General features: G+C 41.5%; 1 protein-coding gene and 1 non-coding gene across 2 annotated transcripts in view; both read right to left on the bottom strand.

Moving 5' to 3' along the window:
* The window catches only part of CDH2 (cadherin 2), a 208080-nt gene that overhangs the window by 171040 nt on the left and 17341 nt on the right, over positions 1–19699 (bottom strand). The window contains exon 2 of the mRNA XM_007667640.3: positions 17551–17662. Coding sequence (XP_007665830.2) covers positions 17551–17662 — 112 coding nt within the window. The remainder of the gene's footprint in view (positions 1–17550; positions 17663–19699) is intronic.
* MIR1339 (microRNA mir-1339) lies at positions 13932–14038 on the bottom strand. The gene has a single exon (NR_034658.1). It is a non-coding gene; the product is annotated as a microRNA mir-1339 (primary transcript).

Here is a 19699-nt window from a genome sequence, read left to right as displayed (position 1 = left end):
ATAGAATCAAGGCAGTCCACATTTCCTCACTTTCAAAAACCTCCAAAGGCTGTCCATCCACCTCTGCGTCAAACAGAAGCTCCTAACCATTGGCTTTAACTCTGTCATCTTGCCCCCACCTTTATCTTATCTCTCTGATTTCCTACTACCACTCAACCCACTCCACTCAGTTAATGGTAACCTACTCACTGCATCTCCACGTCGTCTGTCTCGCCTCCGACCCCTGGTCCACATCTTCCTCTGGCCTGAACCTCCCTCCCCCTTCATATAGGACAGACCACTATTCTCCCCACCTGGGACTGGTAGAGGGAGAACAGGCAATGAATCCTCATTTTACAGGTGAGGGAACTGAGGCAGAGAACTTAAATGATTCAAAGCAATCAGTCATAGTGACAGAGTGCTTACTGTGACTTGCCCAAGGTCACACAGGTGGTAACTGGCAGAGCCAGGATTAGAACCCTGGTCTCCTGACTTCCAGCCCTGTGCTCTTTCCATTAGGCTATGCTGCTTCATATATATACAAGATATAGATAGAGAGAGAGAGAGAGAGAGAGAGCACAAAATATAGGTATGTCCTTCATTTTCAAAATTTTGGCACCAAAGGAGACAATCTTCCCAAGTACAAGGTGGCTGCAGAGATCTATGGATTCATCATACTCCCCACCACATTTTTTCCGTGACAGATTATTGCTGCACAGATGGGTTTGGAATAAGGGTTCCAGTGCCTTGAATATGTCACATCTTATCCAAACACTGGAGTTGTGTGTTCAGAAAATCCTTGTTCAAGGAAATTTTGTAGTTCTCACAGAACCTCACTCAGGGAACATCCATTTCTGCAATCCAGTCAGTCATTCAATGATATTTATTGAGTGCTAACTGTGTGCAGAGCACTGTATTAAGCTTTTGGGAGAGGACAATACAATAGAGTTGGTATACCTGATCCCTGCCTTCAGGAAGTTTACAGTCTAGCAGGAGCATAAACATTATTCCCTGCCCACGATGGGCTCACAGTCTAGAAGGGGGGAGACAGACATCAAAACAAGTAAACAGGCATCAGTAGCTTCATTTTAAATAAATAGAATGATAGCTGCATACGCATCATTAATAAAAATGAATAAAATTATAATTATAAATATGTACATATATATGCACAAGTGCTGCATGATGGGGAGGGAGGTAGAGTAAAGGGAGCCGATCAGGGCAGTGGGGAGGGGAAGGGGAGCAGAGGAAAAGGGGGGCTTAGTCTGGGAAGGCCTCATGAATGACTGAATGAATTATTTTTACCATATCCAAACGGGCTTGTGTTTTCGAGTGAGCGATGCCTAATTCCCTAAGCACAATCTCGACAAAACTCACAGTGAGAATACAATGTCTTACAGAACCAGTCATACTAGATATTCTGTGCCCCACCAAGTGCTTAGTACAGTGCTCTGCGCACAGTAAATGCTTAATAAATATGATCGATTGATTACACAGAATTGGAAATAGAAATATGCTACCCTTCTAACCTTATTGGTGTCCCTTCAGGAAAATTAGATTACACTAAATTGCTTCCCCAACAGGGCAACTCTTAGGCTAAAACACCCCCTTCCTTTAAGAATGTTGAGCAAAGCCTTACCCGGCTTGTGTTTTTTAGTGATTTCAGGACAGAATGCCATGTAAATCACTAAGAGGTTGAGGGGACAAATTTCAGTTGAGGTTAAGTAATGATCTGTTTAGTTTAAGACAATCAGAGGGGGGGAAAAGGGTGTTTAATGCTCAGATCTCAGGCGCTTGGACTAAATATCAAAGGAGGGTTCTAAGCTATCGACATATCAGTGACCTTACTAGCAACTGTCCATGAACTATAGTTAAGGGGCCCAGTCTAGCTGCCAGTAAAGATAGCAATGTAACACTCTTTATGAGAGTTAGGTAATTCTAAACCAGCATTCCCTTTTGAGCTGTTCTCTGACTTTACTATTTCAAATGCAATCTCGCTCACTGGTTAACACCTGCTTGCAGCATGGCAGATCCAACAAAATGAGCCTTTTTTGCAGCAAGCTAAGCACAATATCTACTACAGGCAGACTGTTCCCAGTGCACTGGGAAAGGAAGGCCCTGCTTAAGCATCCAGGTGGCAGTGTATTACAGAAATAGTTGCTGAACCATGAGCTTCCTTTAGATATTAACCATTTTTCTTGAATATGCTGTGCGCAGACCTTTAGAAAGTGGAGGAGAAAACAACCGCTCCACTGAAATTTCTTAGTGTTAACTTGCACCGTCTTTAAATGATGAGCAAGAATGAAACACTAGCTTTTTTGTGTCTTTTCGATCCCATCCTTTAAAGTGACGGTTTGGTTTAACCCTAACACGGTTATGGATGCCGACATTCTCTGGAGAGTTCCGCCAAACTCCCGTTATCGGGTTAAGTTGGCTGCGTTGCCTTCTGCAACATTGTTTATTCAGTGCTGCCATCGGTATGCTAGAGGCAGTGACCACACAGCCATTTGCATAAGGTTTTCTGTTCCCATTTGAAAGCCAATTTGCAAGTTAATTTCAGACACTGTTAAGACCAACGGTAGAGATAGGTCAATCAGTCAAGTCCATCAAACTCCAAATTTCCGAGGATAGAACAAGGGGCTCAAACTCTGCTCAAAACAATTACTAAACATTAGTTCCCCATTTTCAATGTGTGCCAGATCCATTTTTTAAAAAGCTTTTTTATTGGAACAAATCCTGGCATTATCATTCTGTCAGCCTTTGGGTTATAAATGTGTTTCACTGGGATTTGTAATTCGTCCTCTCAAAATTGTTCCAAGTTGAAACTGGCACCCATGATGAATCTAAATATAATATTTTTTCTACAAATTTTATTTTTATCAGTTTAGTCCCTAAAAAAAAAGAAAATTCACAGCTGCACAAATTGAACACACATACACAAACAAAACACAACCACCTGCATGTGAAGCCCTTTCTGTCTGCATCTTCTGCTAATTGGCCAATTCTGGAAATTACCATAACATTTAGAGAGAGGTGCACTTCTGAGATTCTCTGTGAATATAATCCACTTCTGAAAGTATTGACTCAACTTTCCCATCATTCAGTGGGAGCAGTCAGATTATGGGGTACAGCACAGATTCACCCCATTCGGAATTCCTTCCTATTGCATGCATTTATTCATTCAATTGCATGATCAAAACAATTGAATATTCTCTTTCTGCAGAGCTCTGAAATAGCCATTTACTATTTGCAGAGCACCGTAATGATTGTTTGGGATCTTGATATAAAAGGTGAAGACAGGCCCAGATCAATCAGTCAATCAATGATATTTAACTGAGTGCTTACTATGTGCAGGCGCATACTACGAGCTACATACTACATTCAACCCTGCTAGCAGAAAGTGAAGAACTGAAGGGCTAATTATTAAAAGTTAAGGAACGGAGCAAAAAGATGGGCCTATATTTGAATGTCAAAAAAAAAAGATCATGCCTACTTGAAGTTTAAACACATTTATATTGGATGGAGAAAAGACTGAAATTGTTGACAATTTTTCTCTCCTGGGACCGATAATCAATAATAAAGGAACTAGTAGCCAAGAAGTATGCCGAAGAGTAATGTTAGAAAGACTTGCTATGGAGAGCCTGGGAAAAGTCATGAAATGTGCGGATATAGCAATTGCCACAAAAATACAAATTGTCAACTCTATGGTGTTTCCAATGACAATGTATGGGTCTGAAATATGGGCAGTGAAATAACAGGATAGAAAGAACATCAATTCTTTTGAAATGTGGTGTTGGAGAAGGCTTTTGTGAATACCATGGCTGCCTGAAAAACAGACAGATTTTAAAGCAAATTAAACCAAGGTGATCTTTGGAAGTCCAAATAACTCGACTTAGATTCCCATATTTTGGACACATCATCAGGAGGACTGATTCACTGGAGAAGACACTAATGCTAGGAAAAGTCCAGGGAAAATGTGGAAGAGGCAGACCAGCAGTTAGATGGGTAGTGAGCATAACAATGATAATGGAAGAACCGTTAAAAAGCTTGTGAATTATGACAGAGGACAGGACATCCTGGAGAAAGTGTATCCATGTAGTCTCTATGAACCGGAACGACTCGATGGCACTTAATAATAAAAAATGATGGGCAGAGCACTGCACTAAGCACTTGGGAGAGTACAGCAGCTAGCAGATAAGTTCCCTGTCCTCAACAAGCTTACAGTCTAGAGGGGATCAAAAGGACTTCTAGTCTATGTTGCTCTCTAGTAACTGAAAATAGTTGCTAAAACTAAAAATGATTATTTCAGCAATTTTTTTGAATGAAAGTTAAATCTTGAATCCTTCTTTCTGCCTACATTTCTAAAGAATCTACTCCTGCAAATCCCAAAAGTGCACAAGAATGAGGAAGTTTCTGAAAAACTTGAAGTACTAGTGTCTGAATAAGCCATGTGGAAAAAATCAGCCAGCTGAAAACTCATTTTCAGGTTCTTCTAACTAAAAGGAGAGTGTACAAAACTGCTCAACTCCTCAGTCCTGGGCTTGCTAATTCAATCTGCCATGTAAATCAGTCAATGGCATTTATTGGGTGCTAACTGTATGCAGAGCACTGTACTGAGCACTTGGGAGAGTACAATATAACAATAAACAGACATTCCCTGCCCACAGTGAGCTTACAGCCTAGAGTGGGGCTACAATATTTGAACTTAGGCCCAATTATCTGAATAAACATCTGGTCTAAATTTAAGAAAATCTTATCCATTAGACTGTAAACTCTCTGTGGGCAGGGATCGTGTCTATCAATTCTATTATACTCTAATTCCCCAAGCGCTTGATACAGTGCCCTGCACAGAGTGTGCTGTCAATAAATATCGATTGTCTTTTCCTAATTAATATCTTCATTATTCACCAGGGGGGATGAAAATCAGGAACACCTTTTATTTCAAACACCAGATTTCTGAAGTTGTAATGAGATTAACAGATTTTTTTTTGTTAAAACTAGATTAATGGGAATTGAATTTAATATGTGATAAAAACAAAAAGATGCATCACCATTGAATAGTAAATCTAGTTCTGATCATATGCCACATGAGGTAGGAGATTCCATATTAGAGTAGCTACCGGGCCTAGTGGGTAGAGTAGAGGCCTGGGTGTCAGAAGGAACTAGGTTCTGATGTTGGCTCTGCCACTTGTCTGCTCTGTGATAAAAAATCACGTCCTGAGTGATTCCCATAAACCTCATCCAAATACCTACAAAGTCCTTTTTGACTTGTTAGAAAACTTCCCAAAACACCCTACAGATAAGAAGCACTACTAAAGCACTGTCCTAGGAGGAATCTGGAATATTCTTGGGTCCAGTATAGCCTAGTGGATATAGCATGAATCTGGGACAGGGTTCTAATCCCACTCTGGTGCTTGGCTGCTGGGTGATGGCCCTGGGTAACTCACTTCACTTCGGAAGCAGAGTGGCTTAGTGGAAAAAGCACAGGCTTGGGAGTCAGAAGACATGGGTACTAAACCCAGTTCTGCCACCAGTCTGCTGTGTGACCTTGGGCAAGGCACTTAACTTCTCTGTGCCTCAGTTACCTCATCTGTAAAATGGGGATTAAAACTATGAGCCCTCTGTGGGACAACCTGATTATCTTGTATCTATTCTCATGCTTACTTAGAACAGTTCTCGGCACATAGTAAGCTCTTAAAGACCCTAATTATTATTATTATTATTCTCTGTGCCTCAGTTCAATTCCATCGTATTTACTGAGTGCTTACTGTGTGCTTACTCAGTACTGTGTAATTTACTTAGTTGTCCCATCTGTAAAATGGGGATTAAGACTAGAACCCCATGTGGGATAGGGACTGTGTCCAACCTACTTACCTTGCATTTATCCCAGCACTTGGTACAGTTCCTGACTCATAGTAAGTGCTTGACAAATACCATTTAAAGAAAAAAAATCAAATTTATTAAACGCTTCAATACTGTGGAATACTGGACTAAGTGCTTAGGAGAGCACATTATAACAGAGTTGGAAGACACTTTTCCTGCCCACGACAAGTTTACAGTCTAGAAGATGAACGTCCAATAAGTAATCTTGATTGTTTGATCAGTTGATAGATCAATAACCCCACAAATCCCCAGAAATTTGGAGAGATGGGGAATCCCAGGCCTCGGAACAATGTCTAAATAGAGGAGTAATTTCACTGCTGTAGGAATCTCAGAGGTCTAATCCTGGCTCTGCTGCTTCTCTGCTTTGTTGCCTTGGGCAAGTCACTTCACCTCTCTGTGTCTCAATTACCCCATCTGTAAAATGGGGATTGAAACCATGAGCCCCAAATGGGAGAGGGACCGTATCCAACCCGATTCGCTTGTATCCACCCCAGCGCTTAGTACAGTGTTTAGCACATAGTAAGCACTTAACAATTACCACAATTAATATAATGTACTAGACTCTCTTTTGATCAAGGCACACAGAGCTAGTCCCTCCCCAAACTCGTACACGCCTCCCTGCCTTGAACTCCTCCTCTGGGAATTTCATCTTTCTTGGTCCCACTTTCTGCCCTGCCTCCATTTCTGTGGATCCTTTCCACTACTACCCATCATCTCCCTCCTTAACCTCCTGGATGCAAAGTTAGGGAGATGGATCTGGGTGGGAGGGCTGAGAGAGCAAGCAGAAAAAGAAAAAGGGATTAGATGTGGGGGGCAGAGTCTGGGACTGTGCTTCATCTCTTCCACTGCTCCTCTCTGCCCTCTCCCCATCCTTCCTCAGCCCAGTCCCCAGTCTCAACTCCCAGTTTCTCCACTCCTGGGAGGATTGAGGGGGTGGTAGGGAGCATGGCAGGAGGACTGTAGGAAGCAGAAGGAGCGAAGGGCAGTGACAACAGCAGCAGTGAGGTTCAACTGTGCTGAAGGAAAAAAAGTTACAAGGGTAGGCTTAGAATAGAAGGGTGCAAGGGGGTGGGAGGAGGCTAGGGAGAAAGTGGTGCAACAGAGAAGACTGGAGAAGCAGTGAGGCCTAGCGGAAAGGGCATGGGCCTGGGCGTCAGAGGACCTGGGTTCTATTACCAGCTCTGCCGCTTGCCTCCCGTGTGTCCACAGGCAAGTAAAAGACTTGATTGTTTTACCATCTTTTACCATCTCTGGGCTCGGTTTCCTCATCTGTAAAATGGGCATAAAATACCTGGCTTCTCCTTACTTAGATTGTGAGCCCCACATAGGACAGAACTGTATCTGCCCAGGTTATCTTATACCTAAGTAGATATAAGCAACAGAGAAGCAGTGTGGCTCTGTGGAAAGAGCACGGACTTAGGAGTCAAACTAATGGGTTCTAATCCTGGCTGCACCACTTGTCAGCTGCGTGACTTTGAGTAAGTCAATTAACTTCTCTGAGCCTCAGTTACCTCATCTGTAAAATGGGGATCAAGACTGTGAACCCCACGTGGGACAACCTGATCACCTTGTATCCCCCCAGCACTTGGAAGAGTGCTTTGCACATAGTAAGCGCTTAACAAATGCCATCATTATTATCTACTCCAACGTTTAATCCAGTGTTTGATACATAGCAAGTGCTTAACCTATACCACAATTATTATTCTTATCATCATGAGTGCCTCTTCGAAGTTTGCAAAATTCAGCCCTAATCTCACTCCACATGTTCCAGGAACAGAGGGTTCTTTGAGACAGAGTCCTCTTGGGCAAGAACAGGAGTCTGGAGATAAAGACAAGGAAGCAGGAGGGAGGGAAATGAAAGGAGCATTTTAAGAAGAAATGTCTTAGGGATACAGGCTGGGCGTTCCTCCCATGGATCTGAGGTCTAGTAAAGAAATGCAGTGGAGACATGAAAATCCAACCCAAGAGTCAGCCAAGGAAGGGCCAAGAACGAGGTCTTTGGAGGAATTGTCTTCAAATCGGATAATGGACAGTGGTGCATGCCAAAGACAGTGATGGAACAGCAGTGATCCAAAGCGTGAATTACACCAAGACAAATCAACGCTCTTTAAATCAAATCCACCCTATTGTCCACCCATAACCAGAGTCAGAGACCTATCCATCTGGTATCAGGACAGCTGCCCCAGGAGGCAAACTTGGCAAGATTTTCCCCAGAAAACGAAGCGCACCGTCTGGACTTTGTCTGGGGGAAGTGCACTTTGGATCTCAAGAGCCCCTCATTTGGCTGGAATTTTGGCTTCAGAGCCAAGAAGCAGGAGGTCACTTGGCAAAAGGATCCACAGGCCAATGGGAAGAGATGGGATGGAGAAAGTATAAGGGAATGGAACCCAAAACAGAACGTCAATAATTTGGAAAGAGCAAAGTGGCCTAGTGGATAGAACACAGGCTTGGGAGTCAGAAGGACCTGGATTCTAATCCTGGCTACGCTACTTGTCTGCTGTGTCACCTTAAGTGGGCAAATCACTTCACTTCATTGTGCCTCAGGTCCCTCATCTATGAAATGTGGATTCAATGCCTGTTCTCCTTCATACTTTGACTGTGAGGCCTGTGTGTGGGACAGGGACTATGTCTGACCTTATCTTGTATGTTCCCCAGCACTTCACGCAGTGCTTGACACACAGTAAGCACTTAAATACTACAATTATTATTACAGTTATTATTATTTTGGTGCTAAAGAAATCCAGACAACCTCTGCTGACCCTGTACTATAACGAACATAAGTAATTAATCAGTGGTATTTAGAGGGTGCTTATTATGTACAGAGCACTGTACTAAGCACTTGGCAGAGTACGATATAACAAAATTAGCAGACACATTCCCTGTCTATAAGGAGCTTTCAGGCTAGACGACTGTAAAGTAAGGATACATATATGGGAAAGTTTTTCATGAATGGTGGCATAATCTTGGGTTCTGAGCATCTCAGCCGAGGGAGCCTCCGAACTCTTCTATTTCCCTGGAGAAGTTAAATGACTTGCCCAAGGTCAAAGAGCAGTCAGCTGGCAGAGCCAGGATTAGAGCTTAAATCCTCTGACCCCTAAGGCCTGCACTCTTTCCACTAGGCCATGCTGGCCAGGAATTGCAGAACTACATCCAAAGCAAAATGGTCATTTGACGTATCCTAAAACTATGGTCTAGAAGAATCTGGGCATATTAGTTGGAGTAATGCAGCCTATCACATACCCCTCTCCAGAGATGTCATCCTGTGTAGTTCAAGCGAATTGCTTGGGTTGAATCACCTAACAGTTATTGAAATAATAACTGTGGTATTTGTTAAGTGTTTATGAGAGAAGCAGCGTGGCTCAGTGGAAATAGCCTGGGCTTGGGAGTCAGAGGTCATGGGTTCAAATCCAGGCTCTGCCACTTGTCAGCTGTGTGACTGTGGGCAAGTCACTTAACTTCTTGGTGCCTCAGTAACCTCATCAGTAAAATGGGGATTAATGGTGAGCCTCACATGGGACAACCTGATTACCCTGTATCTACCCCAGTGCTTAGAACAGTGCTCTGCACATAGTAAGCGCTTAACAAATACCAATATTATTATTATGTGTCAAGTGCTGTTCTAGGCACTGGGGCAGATACTAGACAATTGGGTCACATACAGTCCCTGACCCATACAGGACTTACAACCTAGGTAGGAAGGAGATTATTAGTAATATTATTGTTATTATCAAATGCCGTCAAGCTGTTTCTGATTCATGGAGACTCTGTGGATGTACTTTCTCCAGAGCATCCTATCTTCCGCTATAATCGGCAACCTTGCTAATGGTTCTTCCGTTACCGTTGTTATGGTTTCTAACCATCCAGCTGCTGGTCTTCTTCTTCTACATTTTCCCTGAGGTATTCCTAGCATTAGTGTCTTCTCCAGAGAATTAGTCCTTCTGATGATCTGTCCAAAATATGCTAATCTAAGTCAAGTCATTCGGCCTACAAAGACCACCTTGGCTTAATTTGCTCCAAAACCCACTTGTTTTTCAGCAGACCATGGCATTCGCAAAAGCTTTCTCCAACACCATATTTCTAAAGAATCAATGCTCTTTATATCCTGTTTTTCCACTGTCCAGCTTTCGGATCCATATATTGTTACTGGAAACACCTTAGAAGTGACAATTTGTATTTTTGTGGCAATTGTTACAGCAGCATATTTCATGAATTTTTCCAGGCTTTTCATAGCAAATCTTAGCAGTATTTCTTGACTACTACAGAGATTGAATCCCCATTTTACAGATGAGGTAATTGAGGCAGAGGGAAGTCAAGTGACTTGCCCAAGATCACAGAACAGGCAACTGCCTGAGCTGGGATTGGAACCCAGGTCCAGTGTTCTTTCCACTGGGCCCTGCTTTTCCACAATTCATGAAACCATTGCATGAAAACTCCCAACTGATCCAACTCCTCATCCCCTTCCCTCCACAGGCATTATTTACAGCCAGGAACACAACAGCATTCAGTGGAAAGAAGAAAATGAAGTATTTCTTCCTGGATGTAATTAGACCTTGTGTACCACCTTCTTCCACAGAATTTATTTGTACTAACTGTCAGGTATTCAAGGACATTAACTTCACCTAATTAAGAGTTTCAGTAGGATTGGACCTATAATTGGGCATCCGGCTAAGTAAACATTTCCAAAAGTTTGCCAACAGAAGGAAGAAAACAATGTGATTCATAGTTAGGAAATGCATACTTTCCAACAGATCAATAAAACCAACATGGACCTTAGAGTTTGCCCAGATTGTTTGCTCAGCTAGAGACACACAAGATCTGTGCTCTGCCTTCAACAACAGAACCTAACTCAACACTTCCATCTCACTCACTCCTAGTTTGGTGAGTTTGATGAGCACTTAGTTCAGGGCACGCAGTAAGTGCTCAATAAATACCATTGAATGAATGAGGGACTATGTGGGGAACTAACTAGCTAGATGGTGGAAACGACCACTAAAAACAAACAAATCCAAATCAAAAACATCCCTGGGTCCTTGAGAAACATTCATTCATTCAATCATATTTACTGAGTGCCTACTGTGTGCAGACCACTCTACTAAGTGCTTGGTAGAGTACAATCCAACAATAAACAGACACATTCCCTGCTCCTGTGAGACTGGTCATTGAGTGGAAATTCATTCAATAGTATTTATTGAGCGCTTACTATGTGCAGAGCACTGTACTAAGTGCTTGGAACGTACAAATCGGTAACAGATAGAGACAGTCCCTGCCCTTTGACGGGCTTAATGACCTCATTATAACATAAGCTTGGAGAGCTATTTAAAGGATGCTAAAAATGAGTACTTTCCCCAGTCTTGAGATAAAGGTGAATCCACATTTGGAACATTTTAGGGAAAAAAAAGCTCTAAAATTTGGGGGGCTACCAGGGAAAAAAAATCATGTTTTTTTTTTCTTAGAGCTACTGTTGTTTACTGTCTTCAATAAAGCATATTTACATTAAATTTGGATACTGCGCCAAACTTGAGGACACTTGAGAAAGAAAGCCCTAGTAATAATAATAACCATCACAACAATAATGATAATAACAATAATGATTTTCATTAAGTGCTTACTATATGCAAAGCACTGTAATGACCACTTGTCTTGCCCTATGCCGTAGAGTTATTTCCACCCCATAGCAACACCACAGACACATCTCTCCCAGAATGCCCCGCTTTCCATCTGCAATCATTCTGGTAGTGTTATCCATAGAATATTCTTGGTAAAAATACTGAATTGGTTTACCACTGCTGCCTTCCATGCAGTAAAATTTGAGTCTCTGTCCTCGACTCTCCCCCATGCCACTGCTGCCCAGCATGAGTGAGTTTTGACTTATAGTAGATGGCCTTCCACTCTCTAACCACTGCCCAAGCTAGGAATGGAATGAGTAGACCTCTGCTTGACTCTCCCTTCCGTAACCGAGACTGGTTGAATCCTGGAAACTCTCCAGGTGCAACCCAGAGAGGGGTAATGAGCACTAAGGTAGATAAAAGATAATCAGGTCCCACATGGGACTTGAATTCTAAGTAGAGGGGGAGAACAAATATTGAACCCCATTTTGCAGATGAGGGAATTGAAGCACAGAAAAGTGAGTTACCCAAGGGCCTACTTGTATTGATAACCTGAAATCACAGGCTGAAAAAAAAAAAATCTTTTAACAAAATATCTGTAAGTGTAGGTAGGCCTGGAGGAACAAAAGGTGAAATCTAGAAGATGAACAAAGAGGTGTTTGAGGTGGAGTTTGAAAGGAAAAGCAACCGCCTCCCGGTGTGGACAACTGTGAGAGGCCTCATTGGATGTTTCCATTTAAATTTTGGAACACCAGGCAACACAATCCATGAATCTTAGCACCAAAGTTGCTCCCCCTGGGGAAGAAGCTTGAAGACAATCCATTTTCAAACACATCTGCAACCTAAAGCACACATAAAAAGGTGTCCGAACCCCCTTGGGGATGAAAAAAAGAATCAAACGTTCAGTCATTTGCCCATGTCAGCTTACTGAAATCCCAACAAAAATAAACTCAAAATAGCTGGAGCCCTGAACAATTAAAGTAGCACACCTAAAAGCAATGCATCCCATTTGGTAGAAATTTATAAAGAGAGTTCTAAAGGGGCGTTAGTTTGTACTCAAAGGCTATGGTGGAAACAAAGAGTAACGGAAGAGAACGGAAATATGTGTGACAACTGAACCAAGCTTCTATCAGCTGGGGAGAAGAGAGGGTAAAGAGAAGAGGATAGTAGGAAGGCAACCTGATGTTAATAAAGACTGTGAGCTAACTGAAACAAGTGTTTTGATAAATACATCAATCAGGTTGTTTCTGATTTTTATTAACAAAAATTATATTTGAATGACAAAAATATGGATTTTCTGTTCTCGACTTAATGGTCTTCTTTCAGGCACTGTCCTATGCTTTTAATTCCTCCCCCCACTAAAAAAAAAAAAGAGTTGTCCCAAGACATTTTATTTGGAAAGAATAATGACACATCCATTCTCAGAAGTCATCAAGTACTTGGGAGAGTGAAATGGACTAAGAGGTCTTAATTGCATCAGATTACCCTAGAGAACAGGTGGGCTGGGACTCTCCATCACCCCTTACCATTAAACCATAAAACCTGCAGAGAGGTCCCCTATCATTCATCACTCCAGTTGGGACATAAACGAAGAGAACTGTAGGCAGAGAAACATTTAAATCCAATATATCTTAATTCAGGCCCCAGAAACCTATGATAATAAAGAGAGGCAAGCAGAATGAATCATTGATCGCAACTTCTCAATGGTCTTAGGTTCTTTTCCTTTAAAACACAGCAAAGGAGATATGGCTTTCCTATAATACATTCATGCAGACGGTGAAGGGGCAGCATGGACCAGTGGAAAGGTCCTAGGTCTAGGAGTCAGAGGACTTGGGATTGAATCCCAGCTCTGCCAATGACCTGTTAGGTGACTTGGGGCATGGCATAACCTCTCTGGGCCTCAATCTCCTCATCTGTAAAATGGGAATAATCATACCCGCCTTTCTTTCGCTCAGAGGGATGATATGAAGATGAATCATGAAAGTTTTGGAAAAAAAAATTAAAACATTGCACAAACTTAACGACTATTCATTTCAGCCAAAGAACATATCTTCCATACTTACTTTGGCTGAAACCTTGCTTCTTTGTACAACCCAAGCTTGTTTGGGTTTTGATTATTTTGATTATTATTGTTGTATTATTGTTATATTGTAATCTCCCAAATGCTCAGCACAGTGATCCTCACAGAGTAAGCATTCAGTAAGTACTATTGAATGATTTGAATGAATTAAAAAAAATGCTTATGCTTGTGAACATGGTGTCAAAATGAGTATTTCAACAAGTTTGCTTAAGCAAAATTTCACCAGAGCACTGCCCTTGTGTAATAGGAAAATGGGTCTATTAAGGATCAGATCAAATACAAAGATGCCAATGTACTTCAAAATGACCCTAGAGTTGCCAGTCAGAGTTCTGACAATGAAGACAACCTGTGCTACCCAGAAGCCTTTCGTTCTGTGGCGGATTTGATATTCAAACTGGATTCTGCATGCAAAATGAGTTTTCAGTCAACCCAAACTGACAACTGAAAATTCTCTTGCATCTGAATCTAGTTCTTAGTAGTGCTTTCATCATCAGGTCACTTAAAAGTTAATAATCAAATCACTGCTGAAAGACAGTTGTATTCCCCTTTAAAAGATTAAACAGATAACACAGTTTTGAGATACACTCAAACTCACAATAAAGGTGTGTTTCCTAAAAAGCCTTATTTGTCCACATACTTCAATCAATCACCAGTGGTGTACTAAACTGTGAGCTGGTTGTGGGCAGGAAGTGTGTCTGTTGTATTATATTCTCCCAAGTGCTTAGTACAGTGCTTTGCCCACAGCAAGCACTCAAATACAATTGGATGAATTAATGAACAAGTGCTTGGGAGAGTACAGAAGAATCGGAAGTCATGACCACCGATCACCATCCTTAGGTCACTGGTTCAATTTCGGCTCAAAGAACTCTTTACTTCATTTACTCCTCCCTCTAGACTGTAAGTTTATGTGGGCAAGGAATGTGTCTGTTTCACTTTCTTCCAAGTTCTTAGTACAGTGTTTTGCACAAAGTAATCGCTCAGTAAATGTGAGTGACTGACAACCTATGGCTTGGCGATCACAGGGAACAAAAGCAGGCCACTAATATAGAGACGTTTCCAAGCCATTGCATAGAAGAGCTGGCAGGGCCTAAGGCTTCCAGGCACCAGGTAAGATCTGTGGGCCAGTTGTCCAGCCTAACGGTGGGCTTCTCCCCCATCCCGAGGTCCCCTCTAATGGAATCAGGATGTCACCCTTGCCCTCCCCTTAAGGGTCTATGCCCCCCGTGCCCCGCAACCTAAGAACTCAATCACCTTGCCTCTTCCTACCTCACCACTTTCCTACTACAACCCGGATCACACACTTCACTCCTCTAATGCTAACTTTCTCACTGTACCTCAATCAAGTCTATCTCACTGCCTACATCTTGCCTCTGGACTGGAAGGCTTTCCCTCCTCTCTCCCTCCTCTAGACTGTAAGTTCGTTGTGGGCAGGGAATGTCACTGTGTACTGTTGATTGTACTATCCCAAGCACTTTGTAAAGTGCTCTGCACCCAGGAAGTGCTCAATAAATATGATTTAATGAATAAATGAATATGACAGGTAATTATTCTCCTCTCCTTCAAAGCCTTATTGAAGGCACATCCCCTCCGAGAGGTCTTTCCTAAGTCCTCCTTTCCTCTTCTCCCACTCATTTCTGCATCGCCCTGACTTGCTTCCTTTATTCATCCCCCATTACAGCTGAGTATTTATGTACATATCTGTAATTTATATATATTATGTCTGTTTCCCCTCTAGGCTGTAAGCTCACTGTAGGCAGAGAATGAGTCTGATTATTGTTCTATTGTACAAGTGCTTAGTATAGTGCTCTGCACACAGTGAGCACTCAGTAAATATGATTCACTGACTGACCATAAGGGGAAACTTCTGGCTTTGGCCCTAAGTAAAAGGGGCTTGTCAAGTCGTGAGACATGATTTTCTACTTCAAGAAAGCGTGGACTTTCAGGTAGCCCTAAACCCTCTGTGTTCCCTGCCCACAGTGAGGGAGTAAAGTCAGGAATCTCTTCACAGCATTACGTTTACCATGCTGGCAGACATCCTGAGACGTCTGTGGCATTCGTATTTAGAAAGCAAATGCCAGGCAGCTCTGCTCAATTTCTATTGTCATCAGCATCATCTAATAACCAGAAAATGGGCTTCTGACAATGACAGTATTTCAAGATGACAACGTAATTAAATTTAAGTCTGAGGCAGGGAGTGATGGACTATATTTCTATGTGTAACCAACAAATTATATGCTTTTAGGCACCTCAGGATCTGGGGGAAGAATTAACCATTACAATAATTCTAGGGAAGACCTGCCCTTCGGTGTTTTGCAAGTTTATCTAAAATGTCTGACCCTTCCCTAAAGCCCCCCAATGAACATACACAAACACACACACACACACACACACACACACATTCACTCACTTCTAGGGTTTGGCATAGAACCAGGCTGATAAAACTGCTCTCCTACCGCAATCTGGAAACACAAGTGGAGAAGCAGCATGGCCTAGTGAATAGAGCATGAGCCTGGGAGTTAGAAGTACCTTGGTTCTCATCCCAGCTCCACTGCTTGTCTGCTTTGTGACCTTAAGCAAATCACTTCACTTCTCTGTGTCTCAATTACCTTATCTGTAAAACGGGGATTATGACTGTGAGCCCCTTGAAGTATATGAATTTTGTCCATACTGATTACCTTGTATCTACCCCAGTGCTTGGAACAGTGTCTGGCACATAGTAAAGGCTTAACAAATATAAAAAAAGAAATGGAGAATTTATATTTTTTCTGATCCATTCTTCGTCAAAAATACGCTCACCCCAACTGGTATCTTTCTGGCTATAAGACACAAAAAAATGCCCTACGTTTAAGCATTAACTCTAGCCAGGCTAGAAATGAAGCATGAGACTAATAGGAGAAAAGGACTGATTTAGAAGAGGCAGACAAAAACATGGAAAAACATTTCCTCGGTGCTGATTTTCTTCATTGAACCAGTACCACACCAAATCCACCACTCAAAGCTGCGGCATCTTGCAGAACTATTACAGTATTTAAAATTGGGGTGTGTGTTAAGGCTTGAGGTTAGTAGAGGATTTTCTAAAGCAATAGTAATAAAACAGCCTCAGAGATAGGCAGCATTCCTCCTGTGTAATTCAATTTTGAATGCAATTAGGCTAATCAATTCTTTCAAGATTCAATGTTGCTGTAGTTATCAAAACACAATAGATCTGCAAAAACTGAGTAGGAAGCTACATTTGCCTTCTCCAAGAGCTGAAGGAAGACTATGACTTATTTCCCCTTCCCTTTTATACTTCATCTTCTTTGGGGTTTGCTATTGCATTTGAAAGTCTTGATCTGTTTAGCTGAATTTATCAGAGAGGCAGGCAAAATAAGGATAAACAATCACTGAGAGTTTGTTCTCATAAACGAAGTCCTAATTTTTAAGTTACCTAATTAATAATGTCTTAGAATATTCTTATATCACAACAGAAAAACTAGAGTCCTATAGTTCTCTGTCCCCCAATATCTTCATCCACTTTCATATTTGTGTAAAATTCCCACCAGGAGATGAGATCCACTGTCATCATGGTTTAAAAATGCTTGAATTTCAACCAACTCAAAAAAGAGCCCATTTTTGAATTCAGCATATCAAGAAACAAAGTATCACAAAAATAGAGTTGGCTAAATAATGTGGTATTCCTCATTCTAACTACAGAGTGGATAGATTAATAGCTCACGTTAACCCGAGGTAAACTTGCTGCTGGAAATTACGACAGAGATTTGAGGTAAAGTTTACAAGAACTCACAAACCTTCCAATTAACTACTCTAGGAGATCTGTGAGCTATCATAAAGCCAAAGCAAGGTCTCTCCAGCCTCATTATAGTGGCTGTGGAAAAATCCATTCTGGTTCATATAACAGGGATGATTTAGAGGTGCATGTGTGCTTTTAGTGTACCTTTTTTTACTAACTGATGTACTTCATAAACACAGAAATTAAAAACACAGATTATTTCTGAGTAGTACCATTGAGAAGACGTTGTCCTTCACGCATGCCTCTCGATAAGACAGCATTGTAAACATCTTCAGGAAATCCCGTCCTGCAGAATGCTCCTTCACCAGTTGCCTCTATTGGGGCCTGAAAAACAAGACGAAATTTGTGTAATACTTGCAACCCCCTTAGGCCCAGAAACATTCCATTTAGTATAAAACCCCATTTCTTACTATCTTGTACAAACATGCCCTTTGTTTCCAAACAGCAGCAATTAGAACACTGAGGGCAAAGGGTTAATCTTTTTGATAACTAGAATGTTGGGAACAAATCTCACTTGTCCCATAAGATCTAAATAATCTGGATTCTTCTCCCAACAGCCAAAGCAGCAAAGGAAATTGAAGTGGCATCAGAGGAAAAGGCGTCAGCTTTTCCCTGGAATAAATCTACCCCACAAGATCATCACAAATTTTACAGGAGTAAGTGGATTTTTAACAATCACTGTGCAGATGTATTAGCTACGCAAAAAATATATATGGTTTCTAACTGACATATTTGATGGGGTTTTTAAAATTATTCCTGATGGAAAACAATGTTCCTTCTAACCTAAAGACCCTAAAGAGGTAGAAGAAACATCTTTTATCCATTCATTCAATCGTATTTAACGAGTGCACACTGTGTGTAAAGGACTAAACTAAGCACTTGCTCCCCTTCACTTACACATTTGTGCAATCAGCTATGTCCCTAGTTTCCTTACATGGCATGGGGGCTATGGAGATTTATTTACCCTGTTGGCAAAATCCTAGGAAACAGTTTTTCTTAAATGCCGATAAGTGTTTACGAGTGTTAAAATAATCACATATAACATTAGAAAATACTTGGCTTCAAATGGCTGAGGTCCATGATTGCATGTTTAATATAAAGTTAAAGAGCACTGATAACTTTTATGTCCAGTAAAAATAACCAATGCTTGGAATTCTGGAAGATCTGATTGGTGTAACTGTTAGGCAAATTTTAGTACTTGCATTTCATGATAATTATGGTAATCATTAAATGCTGACTTTGGGCCAGACTCTGTTCTAGGTGGTGGGGTAGATAATAAGGTTGGACATAGTCTCTGTTCTACAGAGGGATCTCAGTCTCGGTAGTAGGGAGAAAAGATATTGGAGCCCCATTTTACAGAGAAGGAAACTGAGGCACAGAAAAGTTAAGTGATTTGCCCGAGGTCACACTGCAGGCAAGTGGCAGAGTGGGAATTAGAACCCAGCTCTCCTGACTCCCAGGTCTGAGCTCTTTCCACTAGACCACACTTCCATTTTTTTAAAAAATTTTAGAAGTATTTTGTTAAGCACTTACTATGCGCCAGGCACTATACTGAACACTGGGGTACTTACACAATAATCAGGTTCAACACAGTCCATTTCTCATGTGGGACTCACAGTCTTAATTCCCACTCTATGGAAGAGGTAACTGAGATACACAGAAATTATGTGCCCTGCCCTAGGTCACACAGCAGACAAGGGTCAGAGCCAGGATTACAATTCAGGTCCTCTGACTCCCAGGCCCGTAATCTATCCACTAGGCCATGCTGCTTCATCATCATCAGTGTTTATTCAGTGCCAACTGTGAGTAGACACCATGCTAGGTGCTTGTGAATACTCAACATTCAATCATATTTATTGAGTGTTGACAGTGTACAGAGACCTGTACTAAACCCTGGGGAGAGTACACTATAACAATTAACAGACATATCCCTGCTCAGGATTAGTTTACAGTCTAGAAGATGAGCTTACATGGCTGCCATGAGTCTTGCCTTTGAGGAGCTTACACTCTAATTAAAAAATCATATCCTCATATTAGGACTTTCTCACTTCACTCTTTTTTAAATCTTGAAAATATGGACAGTTGAGCAATTTTTTCCAAGTAATATTTATGTCACGGACTTGACTCCTTGAGCCAGGACCCAGTGTTCCTAAAGGGTGATGTTACTTCACAGAGGGCTGAAGGGATAAATTCGACAGAAAATGAACTAGTGAAAGAGAAAGGGCACAACAACTGAGAGGTAGGAAACAAAGGAGGGAAAAACAGGGCCAAAGAACAGTGCAATGACAAATCCAAATCATCATCCTGTGTAATTCCTGATAGGAGAGAAGGGTTACCAGAATGTACACCTAAGCTGTGGAA

Source organism: Ornithorhynchus anatinus, chromosome 7, assembly GCF_004115215.2.
Source record: "Ornithorhynchus anatinus isolate Pmale09 chromosome 7, mOrnAna1.pri.v4, whole genome shotgun sequence".
Lineage (NCBI taxonomy): Eukaryota > Metazoa > Chordata > Mammalia > Monotremata > Ornithorhynchidae > Ornithorhynchus > Ornithorhynchus anatinus.
This window is presented reverse-complemented; position numbering and strand designations above follow the sequence as displayed.